This window comes from Galeopterus variegatus, unplaced genomic scaffold (genome assembly GCF_000696425.1).
Source record: "Galeopterus variegatus unplaced genomic scaffold, G_variegatus-3.0.2 Scaffold762, whole genome shotgun sequence".
In the NCBI taxonomy this organism is placed as follows: Eukaryota; Metazoa; Chordata; class Mammalia; order Dermoptera; family Cynocephalidae; genus Galeopterus; species Galeopterus variegatus.
The window spans coordinates 71,992-93,783 of record NW_007726873.1 but is presented as its reverse complement, the minus strand read 5'-3'; the positions used below and the strand labels follow the sequence as shown (position 1 = coordinate 93,783).

Sequence of the window (21,792 nt, the reverse complement as noted above, 5' to 3'; positions counted from 1 at the left end):
GAGCTACGCTGAAGAGAGCAGTGCAGCCGGCTGTGACAGAAGAGGCCTGATCAGTCTGCTCTCAGGCTGTGAGGAAGATGAGTATTGGCTCTCTTTGTCTTGGGAGTAGCCTCCCCACTGTGCTGGATTGCCTGTTCCCAGGGGAGCGGGGTGCTGTGTGGATTTGACTGCTTGAGTCATGGTGTGGTGAGATGTCGAGGGGGCCTTAGGGATGTGGAGATGCTGGGGCTTTTGGGCCCGTGGGAAAAATGTACTCTAGTGTTGCTCTGATTCAAAAATGGTGACTTGCTGCAACCTGGGTTCCTGGGAATGGGGAGGCAGATGGGGACCTCAGTGTAAATTTTCCCCTCTGGAACATTGCAGTCACATGGACTCCAAGCAGCTCCCTATGCTGGGCTGACAGCCTGCAAAGGCTATGTGGCTCTCTTGTAGCTAGGATTGCAGGTGTCTGTGGTAGGAGTGTAGACAGTTGGGGATTTTTTTGCTTACTTTTTTTCTACCGTAAGGAGTCTCTCCTGGTTCTGAGCTGTTCCTGATTGGGTACTTCAATTGTCTTTCTACACTGCGATCCCGAGTTTCTGAGCCTCTGGGGGTTTTCTTCACTATTTTGCTGAATTCTGGTATTTTTCTCCTAGACAGTGTATTCAACGTGTGATTATCTTTGTGTTGTTTTGGACTTTCTTTGTGTCAGAGGGGAGATCTGGGCATCCAGTCAGGCATCTTGAACTCCTCCTCCTTCAGACCTTGATACCAGTTCTTTATATTTTTGCAAACATTTTCTGTCAGTCTGTGGTTTCTTTTCATTCTCTTAACAGTGTCTTTCACAGATCAGAGTTTTTAATTTTAATAATGTCCAACTTAATTTTTTTCCTGTATAGTACTTTTAGTCTTGTACCTTAAAAACTCATCAACAAACCCAAAGTCAATTAAATTTTCTCCTGTGTAATCTTCTAGATGTTTTACAGGTTTGCATTTTACCAGATCAGAGTTTTTAATTTTAATAATGTCCAACTTAATTTTTTTCCTGTATAGTACTTTTAGTCTTGTACCTTAAAAACTCATCAACAAATCCAAAGTCAATTAAATTTTCTCCTGTGTAATCTTCTAGATGTTTTACAGGTTTGCATTTTACATTTCTATCTATGATCCAATTTGAATTAATTTTTGTGAAAGCTATAAGGTCTTAGTCTAGATTCATATTTTTGCATGTGAATGTCCAGTGGTTGCAGCACCATTTGCTGAAAAGTCTATCTTTTCTCCACTGAACCTTTGCTCCTTTGTCAACAATTAGTTGACTATATTTGTGTGAGCTGTTTTGGGGGGCTCCCTGTTCTGTTCTTTTGATCTCTTTGACTATTCTTTTACCATTACCATGTTTTTGGGGGTTTTTTTCTTATTGAAAGTCAAAATTATATATGAGGGTAATTAAAAAGTTTATAGAAAGATTCATATTATATTTTAATTCTGTTTTTCCACAAATGTTTTCAAGTACCCTTGTATATTTATGGTATACAACGTAATGTTTTGATATATATGTACATTGTGGAATGGCTAAATCAAGCTATTTAATATGTGATTATTACCTCACATATTTTTTTGTGTATGTGGTGAAAACACTTAAAATCTATTTTCTCAGCAATTTTCAAGTATACAGTATATTATTATTAACTGTAGTCAACATGATGCACAGTAGATTTCTTGAATTTATTTTTCCTAACTGACCTTTTGTGTCCTTTGACCAACATCTTCCTGATCCCTTCCAAACCCCATACTGTCTTAATTACTACAGCGTTATACTAAATCTTGAAGTTGGGTAATCTCAGTCCAACATTGTTTTTCTTGTTCAGTATTGTATTGGGCATTTTGGGTCTTTTCTCTCTACATATAAACTTTAGTATCAGTTTGTAGATGCCCACCAAATAGCTTACTGGGAGTTTGATAGGGATTGTGTTGAACCTGCAGATCAAGTTGAGAAGAATTGACATCTGAACATTATTGAGTCTTCCTATCATTAAGATGGAAAATCTCCCCATTTATTTAGATCTTCATTGATTTTTTTCAATAGAATTTTGTAGTTTTCCCCATATGGATCCTGTGCATATTTTGTTAGACTTATAGTGCAGTTTTTTTGGGGGAAGAAGGGGGTGCTAATATAAATGGCATCATGTTTTTTAATTTCAAATTCCAATTGTTCATTGCCGGTATAAGGTAAAAACAATTGACTTTGTATATTTACATTGTATCCTGCAACTTTGCTGTAATCGCTTTTTAGTTCTAGCACTTTTTTGGTCAATTCTTTGGGATTTTCTATATAGACAATCACGTCTTCTGCAAATAAAGATAGTTCTATTTCTCCCTTTCCGCATGTGTTCTTTTTCTGTCTTCCTTTTCTCCTTCCTTCTTTACCTCTTTTTTTCTTTCTGTCTGTTGCCCTAGCTAGAACTTCTAGTATGATATTGAATGATATTGCTGAAAGGACATCTTGACCTTGCTCCCAATCTTAGGGGAAAATCATGCAGTTTCTTACCATTAAGTATAATGTTAGCTGTAGGTTTCTTGCAGATAGTTTCTGTGATATTGAGGAAGTTCTCCTTTACTCCTTGTTTGTTATGAGTTTTTAATTATTGATTCAATTTTTAAAATTATATACAGGCTCTTTATCTTATCTATTTCTCCTTATGTGAGTTTTGGTAGTTTGTGTCTTTCAAGGAATTGATTCATTTCATTTAAATTATCAAATTTGGGGCCGGCCTGTGGCTCACTTGGGAGAGTGCGGTGCTGATAACACCAAGGCCATGGGTTCGGATCCCATATAGGGATGGCCGGTTTGCTCACTGGGTGAGCATGGTGCTGACAATACCAAGTCAAGGGTTAAGATCCCCTTACCAGTCAACTTTAAAAAAAATAAATAAATAAATTATCAAATTTGTGGGAATAGAGTTGTTCATGTTATTCCTTAATTATCCTTTTAATCTTTATAGTATCACTAATGATGATCCCTCTTTTGTTTCTGGTATAGGTTGTTTGTGTCTTTTTATTTTTTTCTTTATTTCCTAGATAGAGGTTTATCAATTTTGTTGATCTTTTCAAAGAACCAGCTTTTGGTTTTATTGGTTTTCTCTACTGATTTTCTGTTTTTAATTTCAGTGATTAGTTTTTTATTATTTCTTACCTCTTGCTTATTTTAGTTTTATATTGTTCTATCTGTAGTTCCCTGAGATTGAAGTTTATTTAGATTATTGATTTTAGATCTTTCTTCTTTTCTGATATATTCATTTAATGCTGTAAGTTCTAAATTCCCTTGTAAGCAGTTATTTTTGCTGCATCTACAAGTATTTATAAATTGACTTTACATTTAGTTCAGAATATTTTTTAGTTTCTCTTGAGATATTTTCTTTGACCCATGTGTTATTTACAAGTGTGTTGTTTAATCTCCAAGTATTTGGGGATTTTCCAGCTATCTTTTTCTTATTGATTTCTATTTTAATTCCATTGTGGTATGAGAACATATATTGTATGATTTCTGTTATTTTATATTTGCTAAGGTGTGTTTTATGGCCCAGAATGTGGTTTATTTTGGTGTATGTTCCATGTTAGTATGAGAAGAGTGTGTATTCTGCTATTGTTGAATAAAGTATTATATGAATGTCAGATAGATCCAGTTGATTGATGGTACTGTTCAGCTCAACTATACCCCTACTGATTTAATGCCTACTGGATGTCATTTACTTATAGAGGGGTGCTGAAGTTTCTAACTATAAAAATGGATTTCTTTATTTCTTCTTGCTGCTCTACCAGTTTTTTGCCTCACATATTTTGATGCTCTTTTGTTAAGTACTTACACATTAAGGATATTTATATCTTCTTGAAAAATTGGCCCCTTATTACACATATTACCACCCTTTCTCTGTGATAATTTTCCCTGTTCTGATCTTTGCTTTCTCTGAAATTGAATTAATATAGCTACTTTAGCATTCTTGTGATTAGTGTTACCATGGTATATCTTTTTGAACCTATATTGTCTTTATATTTAACGTTGGTTCCTCATAGACAGTATAAAGTTGGGTCTCTACCTTTTAACTGGTGTATTTAGACCACTCACATTTAAAGTGATTATTGATATAGTTGGACTCTTGTCTTTATATTTAACGTTGGTTCCTCATAGACAGTATAAAGTTGGGTCTGTACCTTTTAACTGGTGTATTTAGACCACTCACATTTAAAGTGATTATTGATATAGTTGGACTAATGTCTACTGTCTTTTGTTTTACTCATTCTTTGTGTTTTTATCTTCCTTTCTTTTTTCTGCCTTCTGTGTTCTTGAGCATTTTATATGCTTCCATTTTTCTCTTCTCTTTTAACATATCTATTCTACTACTTTAAAGCTTTGTTTGCTATTGTTTTCCCTAGAATTTGCAATATAAATTTACAGCTAATCTAAGTCTACTGTCAAATAACCCCATACTGTAAGGTAATACAATTACCTTATACCAGAATTTCCAATTTCTCTCTCACCTTTCTTATAACATTGCTGTCATTCGTTTCACTTTTCCATTAGCTATAATCATTCAATGCATTGTTGTTTTTACTACTTTAAACAAATAGTTTTCTATATGTCAATTAAGAATTAGAAAAGACTTTATTTTACATTTATTGCTTTTCTGACACTCTTACTTTCTTCACGTAGATCCCAATTTCTGACTGATGTTATTTTCTTCTATTTGAAAAATGTTTTTTTAACATTTTTAAAATGGCAATTCTTCTGGCAACAAATTCCCTCAGTTTTTGTTTGCCTGAGAAAGTCTTTCTTTTTCCCTTATGAACGATAATTTTGCTAAATACAGAATTCTGTGTTGGTGTATTTCTTTTAACACTTTAAATATTTTCCTTCACTCTCTTGCTTGTATGCTTTCTAACAAGAAGTCTGATGAGTATGAATTCTTATTCTACAGGTAAGGTTTTTTTCCTCTCTAGTTTCTATCAAGATTTTGTCTTGGTTTTCTGCAGCTTGAATATGATATTTGTAGGTGTAGATTTTTTTGGTGTTTATCCTGCTTGTTATTCCATGAGCTTCCTGGATTTATGGTTTGTTTTCAGTAATTTTTCAAAATTCTCAGCTACTGTTCATATATTTTTTTCTGTTTCTTTCTTCTTCATTTGGTATTTCCATTACGCCTTTTGTAATTGTTGCACCATTCCTGGACATTCTGTTCCATCCTTTGTTCTATTGGCTTTTCAATTTGGGAAGTTTTTATTGACATATACCTTTAAGCTCACTGATTCTTTCCTCAGCCAAATCCAGTCTACTGATGGGCCCATCAAAAACATTCTTCATTCTTGTTACTTTATTTTTGATTTCTAGCATTTTCTTTTGATTCTTCCTGAGAGTTTCCATCTATGTGCTACATTGCTCATGTCATCTTACATGTTGTTTGTTTTAGACAGTAGGGCCATAAACATAGTAATCATAGTTACTTTCAATTCCCAATCTGATAATTCTAAAATTTGTGTTATGTCTGAGCTTAATTCTGATGCTTTGTCTCTTCAGACTGGTTTTTGTTGCCTTTTAGTTGTCTTGTCATTTTTTGTTGAAAGCTGGTTGTGATATATTAGGCTATAAGAACTGAGTTTAATAACATTTTAGTATGAGGTTTTATATTAATCTGGCTAGGAGCTTGGCTTTGTTTAATGTTTGCTATAGCTGCAGCTGCCAGAAACTTCACTTTTCCATAATTTCCTTGTTTTTGTTTTTGTTCTTTCTCTCTACTTCTTAAATAGATTCTGTATCCTACAGCTCTTTCAGTCGTAATCTACTGTTACTATATTGGAGCCATGTCAATATGGTGGTAATAAGGTGTTGGGGAGAGGAAGGGGAAGTGTTTTCTAATCTTCTGAGTAAATCTATTATTTTTGAGCCTAAGTCCCTGGGATGTGACCTTCAAAAGCACTTCTTAGCCTTCTTTTCTCCCTATAGATGAATCAGGAAGGCTGGTGGCAATTGGAGTTGTCTAATTGCTCTTCCTTCAGGTCAGATAAAGCTCTGGTAAAATAGTTTTCCTTGGAGGGCAAACCTTTGTTTTGGAGAATGCTCTGAGTCTGTTTCCAAATTATTACTTTTTCACTCTGTTTGTCTGAAACACAACTGGATATTTCTCTGATTTTCACCATGAAAATCTGGTGTTACCCCACAAAAGTATAAGGGCGTCCCTAAGACTGGGTCCACAGGAGTTTTTGTCATTGAAAACTAAATCACATTCAACCTCCAGCAATTGGTCAATTACTATTTGTGTTCCTACCAGTTATTGGCTTTAGAGACTTCTGCTTCAGATAAGCTGATCTCAAGTGTGATTTTCTGTATTTACCTATTTGTCTAGTTTTCAAGGTGATGGTTTGCCCTCTGACCTCAATTCTATGATGTGACTAAGAAAAGTCATTGATTTTTTTTCTTCAGCTTTTTTCTTGTTGCGAGGACAAGTAGATGAATTTTAAGCTCTTTACATGTCAGAGTTGAAATTGGAAGTCCAGTTTTGTTTTTTCAGCATCTGGCCTATATGGGAATCTGAACCTTGACCTTGGTGTTATAACTGGAAGTCCAAATATTTTTTAATCAATATTTTTATGTAAGAAGACATTGAACTGGAGTAGACTTGAAAACTTTAGTTAAAACTGAATTTATTTAGTCTTTTGTTTGGAACTTAAATTACGTCATAAATCTGTATTTTCAAAAAAAGGAACAAGCCGTTCAGATATTGAGCTAATCACTAGAGAACCAAATTGGTTCCCAAACTCCTAGAGACTGAATCAGTAGGTTTGGAACTTAGCATCCGTATTTCACAAACTTTTGGGAATAATTGGCTTAAACTTTTTTCAAGGAGAAAAATTACAAAACTCGGTGGTACTATAATGTATGATATGCCCATAAGCTTTGTCTTGTACAGTTGCTATCCATTCCTTAGCCAGGATGTCAGAGTCAGCATTTGAAAAGAATTTTGCATTGAAATTGTGAGAAGTATCCAATTCCTGAGATAGGTTATTTATGCAAAGGGAGAAGTTTATATGTTTTATTGAAACCAGGACATATTGAACCTAATATCATTATATGCTAAAACATTAACAGTGGGGTAATATGGTTATTTGTATATTCTTAATGGATTTTTTTTTTTTTTTAATGGACCAGTAAGGGGATCACAACCCTCGGTATGGTGTGGTCCGCACCAAGCTCAGCCAGTGAACGCACTGGCCATCCCTACACAGGATCCGAACCCACGGCCTTGGCGCCACCAATGCCACACTCTCCCGGATGAGCCACGGGGCTGGCTCCCTAATGGTTTTTGACAGCTTTACTCCATACACGTTCCCATGTAGCCCAATGCATGTGCCATTCACTCACCAAAAAAAATTGTAGTGTGGTTTCTCTATCAGGAATCTATAAAATATGCTTCTGTCACGAACATAAGCAGTATTTGAGAAGTATGAAAAGTTATTATCTTGTCATTTTTGAAATTTAATGTATAGTTTGCTTGAAAGTTTAACAAAGATTCTTAAGGGTTTTACTTATCATGAAGTAGACACTATGCCTTTAATATAAAAGAAGTGTGCAACAAATAGCTGGGTATTTTGTTTGTAATTTTTTATTTTAATGGTTTTAAGTTGTTTAGTTGACTTTGTTTGCACTAGAATTACTTTAAGTATATATTTTCAGCAATTTTGGGTTTTTTTGCTTATTTGCCTAAAAGAATCCTTTAGGATTCTTTTTGAGTATCACATTTTGCAGTATTACAAGGCAGTGAATTTTTGCCTTTGGAGTTGGAGCTGTTAGTTACACTGTTATATTGCCAGCTTCTTTTCTGCAGTCACGAGCTTTGTGGCAAAAGGCCAAGAGTCTCTCTTTGGGCTCTGAGGAAATACTGACATTATAGATCCAGCTGATGTTACCAGAATAGTAAATATTGTCACAAGACTCCTTCCTAACAGTATACTGATCTTGCTCCTAGGTTATAAACAACTTTTTTATTTTTTAAATTTTTAATTAAATACCTGTGAGTCAATTGCTCTGGTATTGATTAGTACAAATGATCTAGACATAGAATTTCAAGATTGCCTAGAAGTTACATCATGTATGAGTTGTAACAGCATTAAAGGTGTATGTCATGATTGTATGCCTTCCTTTTTGTATTCAGATTATTTTTGCTTCAATTACTGCAAATCTGAATGGTTATGTCAGTTAAGAATTCTTACAATATTTTAAAAATACTTTATGAACTCTTATAATAATTTTTATTATGAAGTCTACCTGTAGAAGTACTTTAACAAATACAGTTGATCTTCATTAGTTGTGGATTTTGTTTTTCAGACTTCACCTGCTAAAATTTTACTTGCTAAAATTTATTTGTAACCCCAGAATATACTTTCACTGCTTTTGTGTTAATTTGTGGACACATATATAGCAGTGAAAAGTTTGAGTTGCCCAATGCACGTGTTCCCTTCACCTGCTAAAATTTTACTTGCTAAAATTTATTTGTAACCCCAGAATATACTTTCACTGCTTTCGTGTTAATTTGTGGACACATATATAGCAGTGAAAAGTTTGAGTTGCCCAATGCACGTGTTCCCAGATTAGGTCCAAATAAGGCAATACTCTGCCTTCTTGTTTCAACTCTCATACTGTATAAAAAATTCTTTGACATTTATTTAGTGCCAAGTTTTTCACATTTTTGTGCTTTTTGTTAGTTATTTTACTGTTAAAGATGGCCCCCAAGCGTAGTGGTAAAATGCTGTCTAATTTCCTAAGTGCAGGAAGGCTATGATGTGCCTCACAGAAAAAAATACATGTGATAGGTAAGCTTCAATCAGGGTGGGGTGTCTTCAAACAGATACCCAAACAAAAACAAGATTATGTGTTAATTTTGACGAAAATCTTCTGACCAGAAGCTCACAGCAACCTAACTAACCCTGTATTTTCCCCAGAAGCTGTGGTTCAGGGTTTGCTTATTCAGCACTTATGTGTATACTTTATAGAACATAACTATTTCAAGTCACGAGAATAGACTGTATTTATTTTTTTAAATTAAGTGATTATTAACAATTAACAATTATATAATTTTTAACATGTGTCATTATTTCAGATCAGATGATTAATAAATTTTAGGTAGTTGAGAAGAGGTAGGAAATGATTCACGAACATGAGGAAATTCTGAAACCTAGAGAAGGAAACAAGAAGCATGTTTAGTTAGCATTGCTGTTTGGCAAAGATGAAGTCCTTAGACTTCATGCATATCAAAGAAGAGTAAATCATGTCTACAGTTCTCTTTCAACTAAAGAAGTCTTTTATACTTTGGACACAGACTGGGAAAAATAAAGGGACAGATGATTAAAAATATTTTTTCTTCTTACTGTTGAAGGATAGGGCACTATTTTTGGGGGCAAGAAAGAAATGATTTCTAGAAGACATCATTACTTCTAGATCATTAATGACAACAATATAGAGTATTATTTATATAGTGAGAAGCACTGTTGTGTAATGGATTTCTTTGCCTTCTTTGCACTCGATACACTCTGAGGTCATAGCACATATCCTTTAACACTAAAACAAAGGTTCTCAGTGGATCACTATACCAATGTTGGTGATCTTACTCTGGCCCATGACATGTACATTTTTAGTAGACAGTAATATGCTGAAGAAACTCATGGAAAACTCTAAGTGATCACCTTATTCATTTATTTATACAATGTTTCTTTCAATCCAAAAGTATATGCACATAGTTAAGAAACAAAAAAAAATTCTGGAAGTTCTAATAATGAAAAATAAATGAACCATATCCTACCCCTTCCGTTCCACATTCTTTCTTCCTAGAAACATTCTTTTAACTCTGTTATTTCTTCTGTTGTTTACAACCATATTGTTAATAGTATACTTAATGCTATTTCTTGATTTATCAATTTTAGATCATATTTATTTTTCTGCCATGATAGATGAGTTTACACTTACCCCTTCATCCTTTATCATCTCAGTATAGTTATAGCACTATCTTGTCCTTCAGCTCAGGTAAATTTTCTACTTCCATTGATTATTTTCTTGTATCTTCTCTCTCTGGAATCCTTTTTGTTAGGAATTGGCACTCCTGGGTTGATCTTCTGTCTCTCCTTTTTTTCATGTTTTTCTTCTCTTTTTCTGAATGTATCATTTTCTTATTTGTTTTTCTATCCTTTCTATAATTTTTTCATTTCAACAAATCTTCTATGCTCTCTTGATTTCAGATTGTTTTTCTTTGAAAAATAGACCCTCTGGGCCGGCCCGGTGGCGCACTGGAGAGTGTGCTGCTTGAGAGCGCCGCGGCGCTCCCGCCGAGGGTTCGGATCCCATGTGGTGACCGGTTCCCGCTCACTGGCTGAGCGTGGTGTGGGTGCAACACTGAGGGTTGTGATCCCGTTACCGGCCAGTAAAAAAGACAAAAAGTGAAAAAAAAAAAAAAAGAAAAATAGACCCTCTGCTGTATTCTTTAAGGATGTACAATAGAGTCCAGTAAAAAAGACAAAAAGGGAAAAAAAAAAAAAAAGAAAAATAGACCCTCTGCTGTATTCTTTAAGGATGTACAATAGAGTTTTATTTAAGAAATCATTACGTCTAGAACTTTATTTAAAAGTTCTCTTCTGTTTTGTGCATTATTTCTGTTTTCTCTGGAGTCATTTTGTATGTGTGAGTATGTGTGTATGTTCTTTCTGCCTTTATCTCTCCTTGGAGGCTTTCTCTAAATATCAGTGTTTTCTGATTGGTTATTTGTAGTTGAGAATGAGATATCAAACGTAGGTTGGGAGTTTTGTGCATAATCAGGCTTCTGACTGGAAACCTTCACTTTAGGGCAGTTTTCTCAACTTTTTTCATTATTGCTCCCTGAAGGAGCATATTTAAACATTTTTCCCCCTAATCCCGTCCCCTTAGCCTTCATGGAATTTTAATGCCACAAAATATACTTTATATCTGTTTATATGTTGTGAAAGACTTAAATATCAGGAAGGGTTTGGGGTAGGCTGTTCCTCTGGGCTATTTAGTTGCTACATCTGCTCCCCTATCTGTAGTCATTCTGTGGAGAAATAGAGTGGAGTTGTAGGGGTCACCAACCATTTATGGACCTTGAATTAGTCTCCCAGTTTTCAGTCTGGTGTCTTAACTTCTGTCCTTTACTTCACCAAACATTTGTGAGTCCTGAGCCTCTTCTTGCTTCAATGGGGCAAATTATCTCCTTTTTGTCCATTCCCCTTTGTGCGACTCTAACCTATAACTTCTTCTACTCTGCTACTTCAGTCACCATTCCTCCATATGTTTTGTCTTGTAGAATTTTATGAGACCTCTAACTTTAATGTTCACTAATGGTTCCTCTCCAATTCTATTTGTTGTAATGGTTTATCTGTTTTCAAATCCTTAAATGGTATTTCACTGGGGCCTTGGAACTGAGAGGAGATGAACACTTGTGCTCAATTTTCCATCCTGTCTTGATATCCTTAATAAACTTCAAAAATAAGCATTTTCACATATCTATAGTTTGTATTCTAGTCAAATATTTTTCTCTATAAAATGCCTCTAATTTTTGTTTATTTATTTTTAAGTTCTCAACAGTGGTTTATCGCTACCAAGAACTTACTAAAATGATCTGTATTTGTTACTTCCATATGTTGTAATATAGTGTGTTTATATTGATTGGAAATTCAATAAAACTTGTACTGGCAAGAGAATTCTTTTCCTTTTTTGAATCCTTAGTGTTAAGAGAATTATGCTGAGGTAGATATTAGAATTTGTGGAGATCGGGGCCAGCCCGGTGGCGCACTGCTACAGTGTGCCGCTTGGGAGCGCGGTGGCCCTCCCGCCAAGGGTTCGGATCCCACATACAGACCGGCCGCTCACTGGCTGAGCGAGGTGCGGGCGCAGCGCCGAGGGTTGCGATCCCGTTGCCGGTCCCAGTCCAGTATGGGCGTGACACTGAGGGTTGCGATCCGTTGCCGGTCACGAAAAAAGACAAAAAAAAGGGAAAAAAAAAAAAGAATTTGTGGAGATCTCAGAGAACTTTCAAGAGCTGTATTGTCTAATACGGTCTGAGCCATTAGCTACAGATGACTATTTAATTAAAATTAAATAAAATAAAAAATTTGGTTCCTCAGTCATAGTGGTCACATTTCAAGTGTTCAGTACCAAATATGGCTAGTGGCTACCATATGGGACAGTGTAGATACAGAGCATTTCCATCATTGCCAAAAAGTTCTATTAAACAGCACTGTTCAAAAGTAGAAAGTAGGACACCATTCTGTAGTTTCTGCAAGATTGACTCGTTTCTTAAGGCTTAAGCTTTGCAGGAGTTGCTTAGTCTAGTAAGAATATAGGACTTTGCTGAATAGATATTGATATGAAAGGAAAATAATTGACATCTTAAAAGTATGCTGCAAAGCCTTCAGGAAAGAGTACAAATCACAAGACTAGCTATTGTCTAAATTAATTCAGGAGACAGCCAGGAAAGCACTATAATAATTGTGCTATAATCTTTTTTTTTTTTTTTTAAATAAAAAGATGACCTTTAATGGGATTTTAACCCTTGCCTTGGTGATGTAAGCACCATGCTCTCCCAAGTGAGCTAACCGGCCATCCCTATATAGGGATTCGAACCCATGGCCTTGGTGTTATCAGCACCATACTCTCCCAAGTGAGCCATGGGCTAGCCCCTTAATTGTGCTATAATCTTACCTTGTGTTGATTCAAGGAAAAACTGCATAAAGTTGAGAGAGTCATAAAATATAGCATCATCTGTAGTGTCCTCTCCATCCTTCAGAACTTCCCACTAGGATTCTCAGCACAGGCCAAAAAATGATGCTGATAAACGGTTGTTTTGAGTGGGTGGACAGATAAGCTGTTAACACATTTATATACTGCTGATTATTTGTAATACACTTAAGTACAGCATATATCTTAAAAACATAGAGCTATAAGGGGCTTTAGGAATGATCTAGTCCTATCCTTTCATCTTATAGGCAGAAGAAACTGAAGCTTAAAGTAGGGAAATAGTTTATTCTAGGGCACACACTGAATGGAGGGCAGAGGTAGCAGAACCAACGTATTTTGAGTTCATGTGCAGAACATTTCCTATGGTACTATGCTGATGACAAAGAAGAAAAGACTTGGTTCATTGACTCCTCTCAAAAACTTTAATACTTCAGATGCAAGTTCCAAGCTGGCAACCTAAACTTTATTTTTAAAGAGTATGTAATTCTGGGAGCTATAAATTTCATAATGTGTCTTCCTCTTTTTAGAACAACAATTTGTAATCTTTACACAATGCCACGAATTGGAGAGCCTGTCTGGCTTACAATGATGTCGGGGACTCCAGAAAAGAACCAGCTTTGCCATCGTTTCATGAAGGAGTTTACTTTTCTAATGGAAAATGCTTCCAAAAATCAGTATGGCTTACTTTATTTATTTATGTTTTTCTTCATCTTTTTATTTACTATATTAGATATCTAGATTGTGATCAACCCAGTAACAGAAGAATCATCCATTATCTTTAGAATTAGTTCATATCATTAATAATCAAAATAGAATTCTCAATTATAATTAAATAATAGGGTATGGAAGAGTGACACAGAACCTTATGAATGGGAAACAGTAAAAATGTCTTCAATTATGTATTAAATTAAAAATTCCTGACATCTTACAGAACTCTGAGACTTTCTATTTTTGTGAATTGTATCTACTTATGATGGTTTCATTTCATAAAAAGAGATAAAAAAACATGTAAGGAAGTGTTAGTGTTCCAGTGATACATTTTTAATGTGATATCTTGTCATATTGTTTTCTTCTAATTATTCGTCAAGTCTTTAGAATCCAAGATTAGTACTTAAGATGTTTTTATTCTCTTTGATGATAGACAGAGTTTGCTTAATAGTTGCCTTTGTTTTCCCATTTAGCAATTTGGAAATGTAAGAACCTGTTGGTTAGTTCATTAACGAACTGAGCAGATTAGACACTGTAAAGAATCCATAGTTTTTCAAGTAAAATGGCTTTTTTGTTCTGTAATTATGATCTGAAATAGCTCCTTGTGAATGTTCTTTATTTTAAGTATTTTCTTTAACTTTTCCCCAACCACAAATTTTATTAACTTTCATTTTTATCTTATTCTTTCCTCTCCCTTCATCTTTTTTATGCCATTTGGCCACATGACAATATGTAATTTCTTTGCTTACTCTGTCACTACATTTTATCTAAGGTTTTGCGAAGGCAGATTGGAATCTGATAAGATGCATTTTGTTTTCAGATTCTTGTCAGCTCTCATTACTGCAGTTCTTACCAACCACCTTGCCTGGGTTCCAACAGTCATGCCAAATGGACAACCACCTATAAAAATATTTTTAGAAAAGCATTCTTCTCAAAGTGTGGACATGTTGGCAAAGACTCATCCATATAACCCACTTTGGGCACAACTAGGTATGTAGTCTGAAAATCCTTATGCTTTGTATTACACTTAGACTTTTGTATAACTGTCTGGAATTATTTTATAGCAAAAAACAAAACTAAAAAAAATGTTCTGTTTTTACATCCTCCACTCTAAAGCATCTCTCCTTTACTTGTCTTTTTATGTCTGCTAAATTGTCCTATCTCCATCTTATGCATTATGTCATTCCTTATGCATAAAAAACTGCAGGTGGAGCAAGAGGAGCAGTCTGATAGTTGGTTTATTAGTAAATTCAAGATCTTCAGGATGTTTTGCTTTTTTTGTACTTCGCATTAGGCACTTTGTCTAGATAGAATGAATCAACAGAGTCACCTGTGATAACTAGAATAAATCTGGCTAAGAGAAAAGCAGTTCATTAAGCTTTATATTGTTTCACTTTTGTTTAATAAGTCATTTTGGAAAATGTTTCCCTTAGCGCTAGGTAACTGGAGAGAGTGGATGGTTAAGTTCACAGGCATTAGAGAGGCAGCATGGTGCTTAAGGGTGCAAGTAGTGGAGACAGGCCCATCACATTTGAGTCATAGTTTCCTTATTAATAGAGTGGAGATAAAAATAGTACATACTTTGAAAAGTTGTGAAAATTAAATGAGATAATACTCGTAAAATGATTAGGACAATGTTTGGTAAACATAGCTGCTATTACTTCTCTTACTCTGTTGCTATTAGGTGATGGAGAGGAGTAAGATGAGAATATTTTAGTGACCTGGTAGAAACTTTCCTTAGGAAGTTTGAGCTCTGGTGATTGAGCTTGCCAGGTGATTGTCCTGTGGCTTATCAATTCACATAACTAACTTTCCTCCCTATTTTTTCCCACCCTTTCACTTTATTGAGTTATAATTGACATACATTTAAGTAAACACATAAAGTGTAGAATTTTGATAAATTTTGATGTACATTTAGTCACATTTTGTGAACCGTCACCATAGTCAAGTCACATATCGATTACTTCCAAAAGTTCTTTCACTCCCTTTTGTAATCCCTCCCTCCTGCTTCTCTCCATCCTCCCTGTCCCCCTTCATCCATCCCCCAGCAGCCACTAACCTGCTGTCATTATAGATTAGTTTGCATTTTCTAGAGTTTTATATAAATGGAATCATACAGTACATACTCTTTTTGTCTGACTTCTTTCATTCAACATAATTGAGACTCACCTATGTCATATGTATTAATAGTTCATTCCTTTTTAATGCTGAGTAGTATTTCATTGCATGGAGTTTAGCTTACCTTTTTTTAAATCAAGTAATTCAGTAGTATTTTTATTTATTGGGACATTTCAAATCTATTTGCAATTCTACAATCATCTATTGAGTGCATAATATGATATCTAAGGCTCTATGCAAAGAGCACTAGAGAGTATAAAAATGAATAATTTGGTCCTTGCTCTGAAGAAGTTGACAGTCTAGGGGTGGCCAGTTAGCTCAGTTGGTTAAAGCGAGGTGTTATAACACGAAGGTCAAGGGTTTGGATCCCCATAACAGCCAGCTGCCAAAAAGAAAAGAAAAAAAATAAAAAAGTTGATGGCCTAATGCTCTAGTGATACATATGAAGACAATAATGATAATTCAAATAGGAACTATAAGAGAAATGAAAGTTCAGTGGCAGTTCAATAAGAGGAGCTTACCTTTTGCCCAAGTTGGGATGCTTGGGTGAGAAGCTTTGGACCAGCAGAGATGCAGAGGGAAGGGAGAGCACATTGTGTGAGTAAAGGAGTCTAGGTAGTAAAAGTACATAGAGCATTCATGGTCCAGTTTAAGTGGGGCTTTTGGTGAATAATGATGAAAAAGGGGGACTGGCTAGTTATCTCACCTGGTTAGAGCATGGTCTTATAACACCAAGGTGTCAAGAGTTTGGATCCCCATACAGACCAGCCACGAGAAAAAAAAAAAAAAAGGTAACTATAAGAGAATAAAGCTGGAAATGTAAAGTGGAACCAGTCATGAAAGACTCACTTGCCATGCCAAAGCAATTTTAATTTATTTGGTAATCAGAGGGAATTTGCAGAGTAGTTTAGAACAGTGGCATGGTGATATTTTAGCCAGTGTCATTGCCAGAGGAGAAAATTTATCATAATACTGTCTGCAGCATATATTTGTTTAAGACCTATTTATATTTGTCTCTTTAAAAAGCAAAAATAGAGGGGTTTTTTTACAGTAAAAATAGAGGTTTTTAAATGTGTATACTGACAACTTGCAAATAAAAGTAAATTTAAATTAATGGTTTTGTATTCTCCATTTGTAAGTCATTGTTTTGCCAGATTATTGGTTTTATTTAAGTGATATCGATAACTTCCAGTGCCCCCCTCTTTAATATAATGGCAGTTCATGTCTCCTATGGATACAAAAATGAAAATTAATCACATGATTAATCATGTTGCCCTTTCTCTTCTTCTTAGTAAGGATGAGTCTCTTTCTTCCTGTCCTTTCTGTCATATCCTGAGTATCCAACCCTTTAGAGAATGGAAGGGGAATTAGGTTTTTAAAAACACAGTAGATGGTGTTGGGGGGTCCTGGCTAGGGCAGCAACAGTTAAGGTTCAGGAATATGATTTAAAGCAGGGATGGTTAAGTGTATGATGTGACTACCGCAGCTTTGCTCCATTTTGCTCCTACTTTATCTCCTTGGGAAATTATTTCAGAACTGACTCTTTGCTTGAGGTTTCAGAACCACAGCAGTTATTTAAGGAAGAAGCTAAAAAACCCCTCCTCCATTCACTTTTGTCTCTGATTAAGACCATTCATCTCATCCTACTCTACTGAATCCTACCTACTAAGAGTAAAACCTGAACTACACCTCATACAACAAGAGTAGGTTTTCTGATAATTAAAAACAGCCTGCTTAGCTGTGTGAGTAGAGGATGTGTTCATTAGCTGATTTTTCTATTGCAGGAGACTTGTATGGCGCTATTGGCTCTCCTGTACGGTTAGCGAGGACTGTGGTAGTTGGAAAACGACAAGACATGGTCCAGAGGCTGCTTTATTTTCTAACTTATTTCATAAGATGCTCTGAACTTCAGGAAACCCATCTTTTAGAAAACGGAGAAGATGAAGCCATTGTTATGCCAGGCACAGTAATTACGACCACTTTAGAAAAAGGTGAAATAGAAGAATCGGAATATGTGCTTATCACAATGCATAGAAACAAAAGCATTTTGCTCTTTAAAGAGTCAGAAGAAACAAGAACTCCTAATTGTAACTGTAAATATTGCAGTCATCCACTTCTTGGGCAAAACATAGAAAATGTTTCACAACAAGAGAGAGAAGATATTAAAAACAGCTCTAAGGAGCTGCTAGGAATTTCAGATGCAGGCCAAATGATTACTCCTCCTGACTGCCAAGAAGAAAATGCTGCTGATGTTAAACAGTACAGAGATAAATTAAGAACTTGCCTTGACAACAAGTTAGAGACAGTTGTTTGCACAGGATCTGCTCCAGTAGACAAATGTACATTATCAGAGTCAGCCTTAGAGCCAGCAGAGAAAACATGGCAGAGTGAAGAATTGCTGGATTCAGATAATCACACAGGCAAAGCGATGAGATCCACAGGAATGGTTGTGGAAAAAAAACCTCCAGATAAAATCGTGCCTGCTGCATTTTCTTGTGAGGCAACCCAGACAAAGGTTACTTTCCTGATTGGGGATTCTATGTCACCTGATTCAGATACTGAACTCAGGAGTCAGGCAGTGGTGGATCAGATTACCAGACATCACAACAAACCATTAAAGGAAGAAAGAGAAGATATTGATAAGAATCAAGAAACTGAACAAACTAAGGACCAATCTGGAGAGTCTAATATACAGAACATGGTATCTGGAGAGCCCTATGAACTTTCCAGTTGGAATCATTCAGACCAGGAAAGCATGAGTTTATTTGACGAATATTTTAATGATGATTCAATTGAAACCAGGACTATTGATGATGTTCCAGCTAAAACAAGTACAGACAGTAAACACTGTTGTATGTTAGAATTTTCAAAAAGATTGTGTACAAAGAATAGCAAACAGAAAAATGAATTTTGTAAATGTATAGAAACAGTTCACCAAGATTCATGTAAAACCTGCTTTCCTCAGCAGTATCAAAGAAATATGCTCTCCATTCTTGTCCCCCGTGGGGATAAAGAGAGTTCAGAGAAAAAAATTGCTGTAGGAACTGAATGGGACATTCCAAGAAATGAAAGTTCAGATAGTGCCCTTGGAGATAGTGAAAGTGAAGATACAGGCCATGATATGACTAGACAAGTCAGCAGTTTTTATGGAGGAGAGCAAGAAGACTGGGCAGAAGAGGATGAGATACCTTTTCCTGGGTGAGTAGGAAAGTCGTTTTCACCTGTAATAGGCACTGTATGAATATGTACCATTCTTTTATTTAGCTAGTGTCTGAAAGTTAGTAGTAGCTAATATGAAAGATGAGATCACTGTCGTGGACAAATACTTTTTTTATCATTATGTGCTCTTATCTTATTCAAAGGCTAAGACCCTCTAGCACCCCAGAAAGACTTTGTGAAGGTGTCATAGAAAAGTTAAAGGATTTGGTTGATATGTAAGAGATTCCTTATTGCTTAGTTTTCATGGCACTTAGAAGTGAATTATTCCCCCTAAAGGACCTATGCTGGACCTGGCAGTTAGGGAGAGGTAAACACTGAGAAGGTAGGAAATGGCTGTTAGAAATAGAGTTGGCCAAGACTAAGAGGAAAACAGGGAATGTATACTCTGGGTCAAGTATACAAGGAGAAGATCCATGCTTGAGAAATGTTATACACCAACCTTTGGAGTTGTGAGGTATTTAGTTATTTTGTTGTGGATAATAGTTTTCATAATCTGATTGTATTAACAATGTGTTACAAATGCAAGGGACGGCTCTTCTAAAGTCAGTCATGAAAGATTCACTGACTTCATTACAAAATTGTTGATCAGAGCTTCTTCTCTGGATAAGAAGGAATATTTTGTGGTCTGATTGAGCATGTAAGCCAATTTTTATTTAAAGATGATTTTACTGAGTATATTTTGTAGAAAATAATGGTACTGGAGTGGAGTTGACCTGTTTGCTCAGTTGGTTATAGTATGGTGCTGAGGTCAAGGGTTCAACCTCTGTACCGGCCAGCCACCAAAAAAGAAAAGAAAAGAATGGTACTGGAAATAAGGACTAGTAGAGTTCACAACTTTTTAACTGGTAAAATATGTTTATTACTAATTAGATATGTCTTCTTTGGGGATCTTTCTTATAGGTCAAAGTTAGTTGAAGTGAGTGCTGTTCAGCCCAACATTGCCAACTTTGGGAGGTCCTTGCTGGGTGGCTTCTGCTCATCTTATGTGCCTGACTTTGTTCTTCAAGGAATTGGTAGTGATGAGAGGCTCCGTCTGTGTCTCTTTTCAGATTTGTCTCATGCTGTGCAGGTGAGTGACCTTCACTGTTCTTGAATTTATTTAGAACAAACTCTGTTAACCAGCAGAACACAGAATTACAGAATTGCTTTGTATTTTTGGTCACACTTCACTGTATAATACAGTCATTGTTCTTTAAATCCATCACTTTATATACAGCCCCTGTGTCTTTGTACCTATCACCATGAAAGCAAGTAGAGAGTTCCAGGAATCTATCCAAATGGAAATCTGAAATATAGAAAGTATTTTCTGTATTCATAGATGTCCAACGACTAGATTATTTACTGTATCAAAAAATTACAAATGCTTAAACATAAATAGAATTATTCTCTTAATTTTCTTTTCAGATTATTCACTGCTTATATATTGACAAACTTGACTTTGGTATATTGATCTTGTATCCTGTAACCATGCTGAATTCTTACTAGTTCTGTTAGTTTTTTTGTACAGATTCCTTAGGATTTTCCACATATAGGTCCATGTCATCAGTACACAGTCTTATATCTTTCGTTCCAATTTGGATGCATTTCACTTCTTTTCTCTCCTCCCTTCCTCCTTCCCTCTTTCAATACAGTGTTTCATGGAAACTGTGACAGTGGCCATCATTCTTCCTGATCTTAGAGAGAAAACCATTGAGTCTTTCATTAATGTGATATTAGCTGTAGGGTTCTTGTAGATGCTTTTTATCAGGTGGAGGGAGTTTCCTTCTCTTCCTAGTCTTTGGAATAAAATTCCAGCACCTTTTAAATCATGAATAGGTGTGGGATTTTCTCAAATGCTTTCTCTGTGCCTGTTGAGAAGATCATGTGTTTTTTCTTTTTTATACTGTTAATGTCATGAATTACAATGACTAATTTTTAAATGTAAAACCAACCCTTGTATTCCTAGGAAAAAATCCTAATTGGTCCTAGTATACAGTCCTTTTTATAAGTTGCAGATTTGATTTATTAATATTTTGTTGTGGATTTTGGAGTCTATTTTTGTGAGAGGGCATCAATCTGTAGTTTTCTTTTTTTGATGTCTTTGTCTAGCTTTGATATCGGGGAATACCTGCCTCATAGAATGAGTTGGGAAGTATTTCTTCTTCCTCTGTTTTCTGGAAGTTTCTAGAGGATTTGTACTTTTTTTTCTCTAAATGTTTGATAGAATTCACCAGTAAAGCCATCTGGGCCTGTACATTTTAAGATGAGAATATTTTAAATTGCTAATTAAATTTATTTACTTTTTATACATCTATTTAGATTTTCTATTTCTTCCTGAGTCAGTTTTGGTAATTTTAGTAATTTTGTCTTTCTAGAAATAGGTTAGTTTCATTTATGTGGTCCAGTTTTATAGCATAAAGTTGTTTATGTACTTATAATCCTTTTAATTTCTGTAATGTCACTGGTAATGTTCCCTCTTTTATTCCTGAATTTTGTAATTTTGTTTGTTTGTTTGTTTTTGTTTTTGTTTTTTTCTTCTCTAAAAGGTAGGGGCTTCTGCATAGAGGAGTTTATTCATGGCTTAGCTTAAAAATGTAGATATTTTTTGCTCATATGCATCAAGGATCAGCAAGCCATGGCCCATGGGCCAAATAGTCCTGCTTTTTGTAAATAAGGTTTTATTGGAACACAACAATAGCCATTTACTTACATATTCTATGGTTGTTTTCATGCATAACAGCAGAGTTGAATCATTGAAACAGAAACTTTTTCACACCCAAAGGCCTAAAATATTTTCTGTCTGGCGCTTTAGAGAAAAATGTTCCAAATTCTCTTTCTAACCTGAAGGTTTGTCAGTTGGCTCTAAATATTTAAAATTGTACTTTTAATCTCAGTCTTGTTGATGCCATTCCATTTGGTTAGTGGTGAAGAAATCCTTACCTTTCTAAATACAGAAAGATGTTGAAGTACGAGCATTGTAGGGCCACTCTCTTTCTGATAGT

At 35.3% G+C, this 21,792-nt stretch overlaps 1 protein-coding gene across 1 annotated transcript in view; it reads left to right on the top strand.

The window, feature by feature from the left end:
- Window positions 1-21,792, top strand: part of FNIP1 (folliculin interacting protein 1) — a 53,106-nt gene that overhangs the window by 22,891 nt on the left and 8,423 nt on the right. The window contains exons 9-12 of the mRNA XM_008572171.1: window positions 13,294-13,440; window positions 14,295-14,464; window positions 17,377-18,790; window positions 19,712-19,880. Of these exons, the coding sequence (XP_008570393.1) occupies window positions 13,294-13,440; window positions 14,295-14,464; window positions 17,377-18,790; window positions 19,712-19,880 (1,900 nt within the window). The remainder of the gene's footprint in view (window positions 1-13,293; window positions 13,441-14,294; window positions 14,465-17,376; window positions 18,791-19,711; window positions 19,881-21,792) is intronic.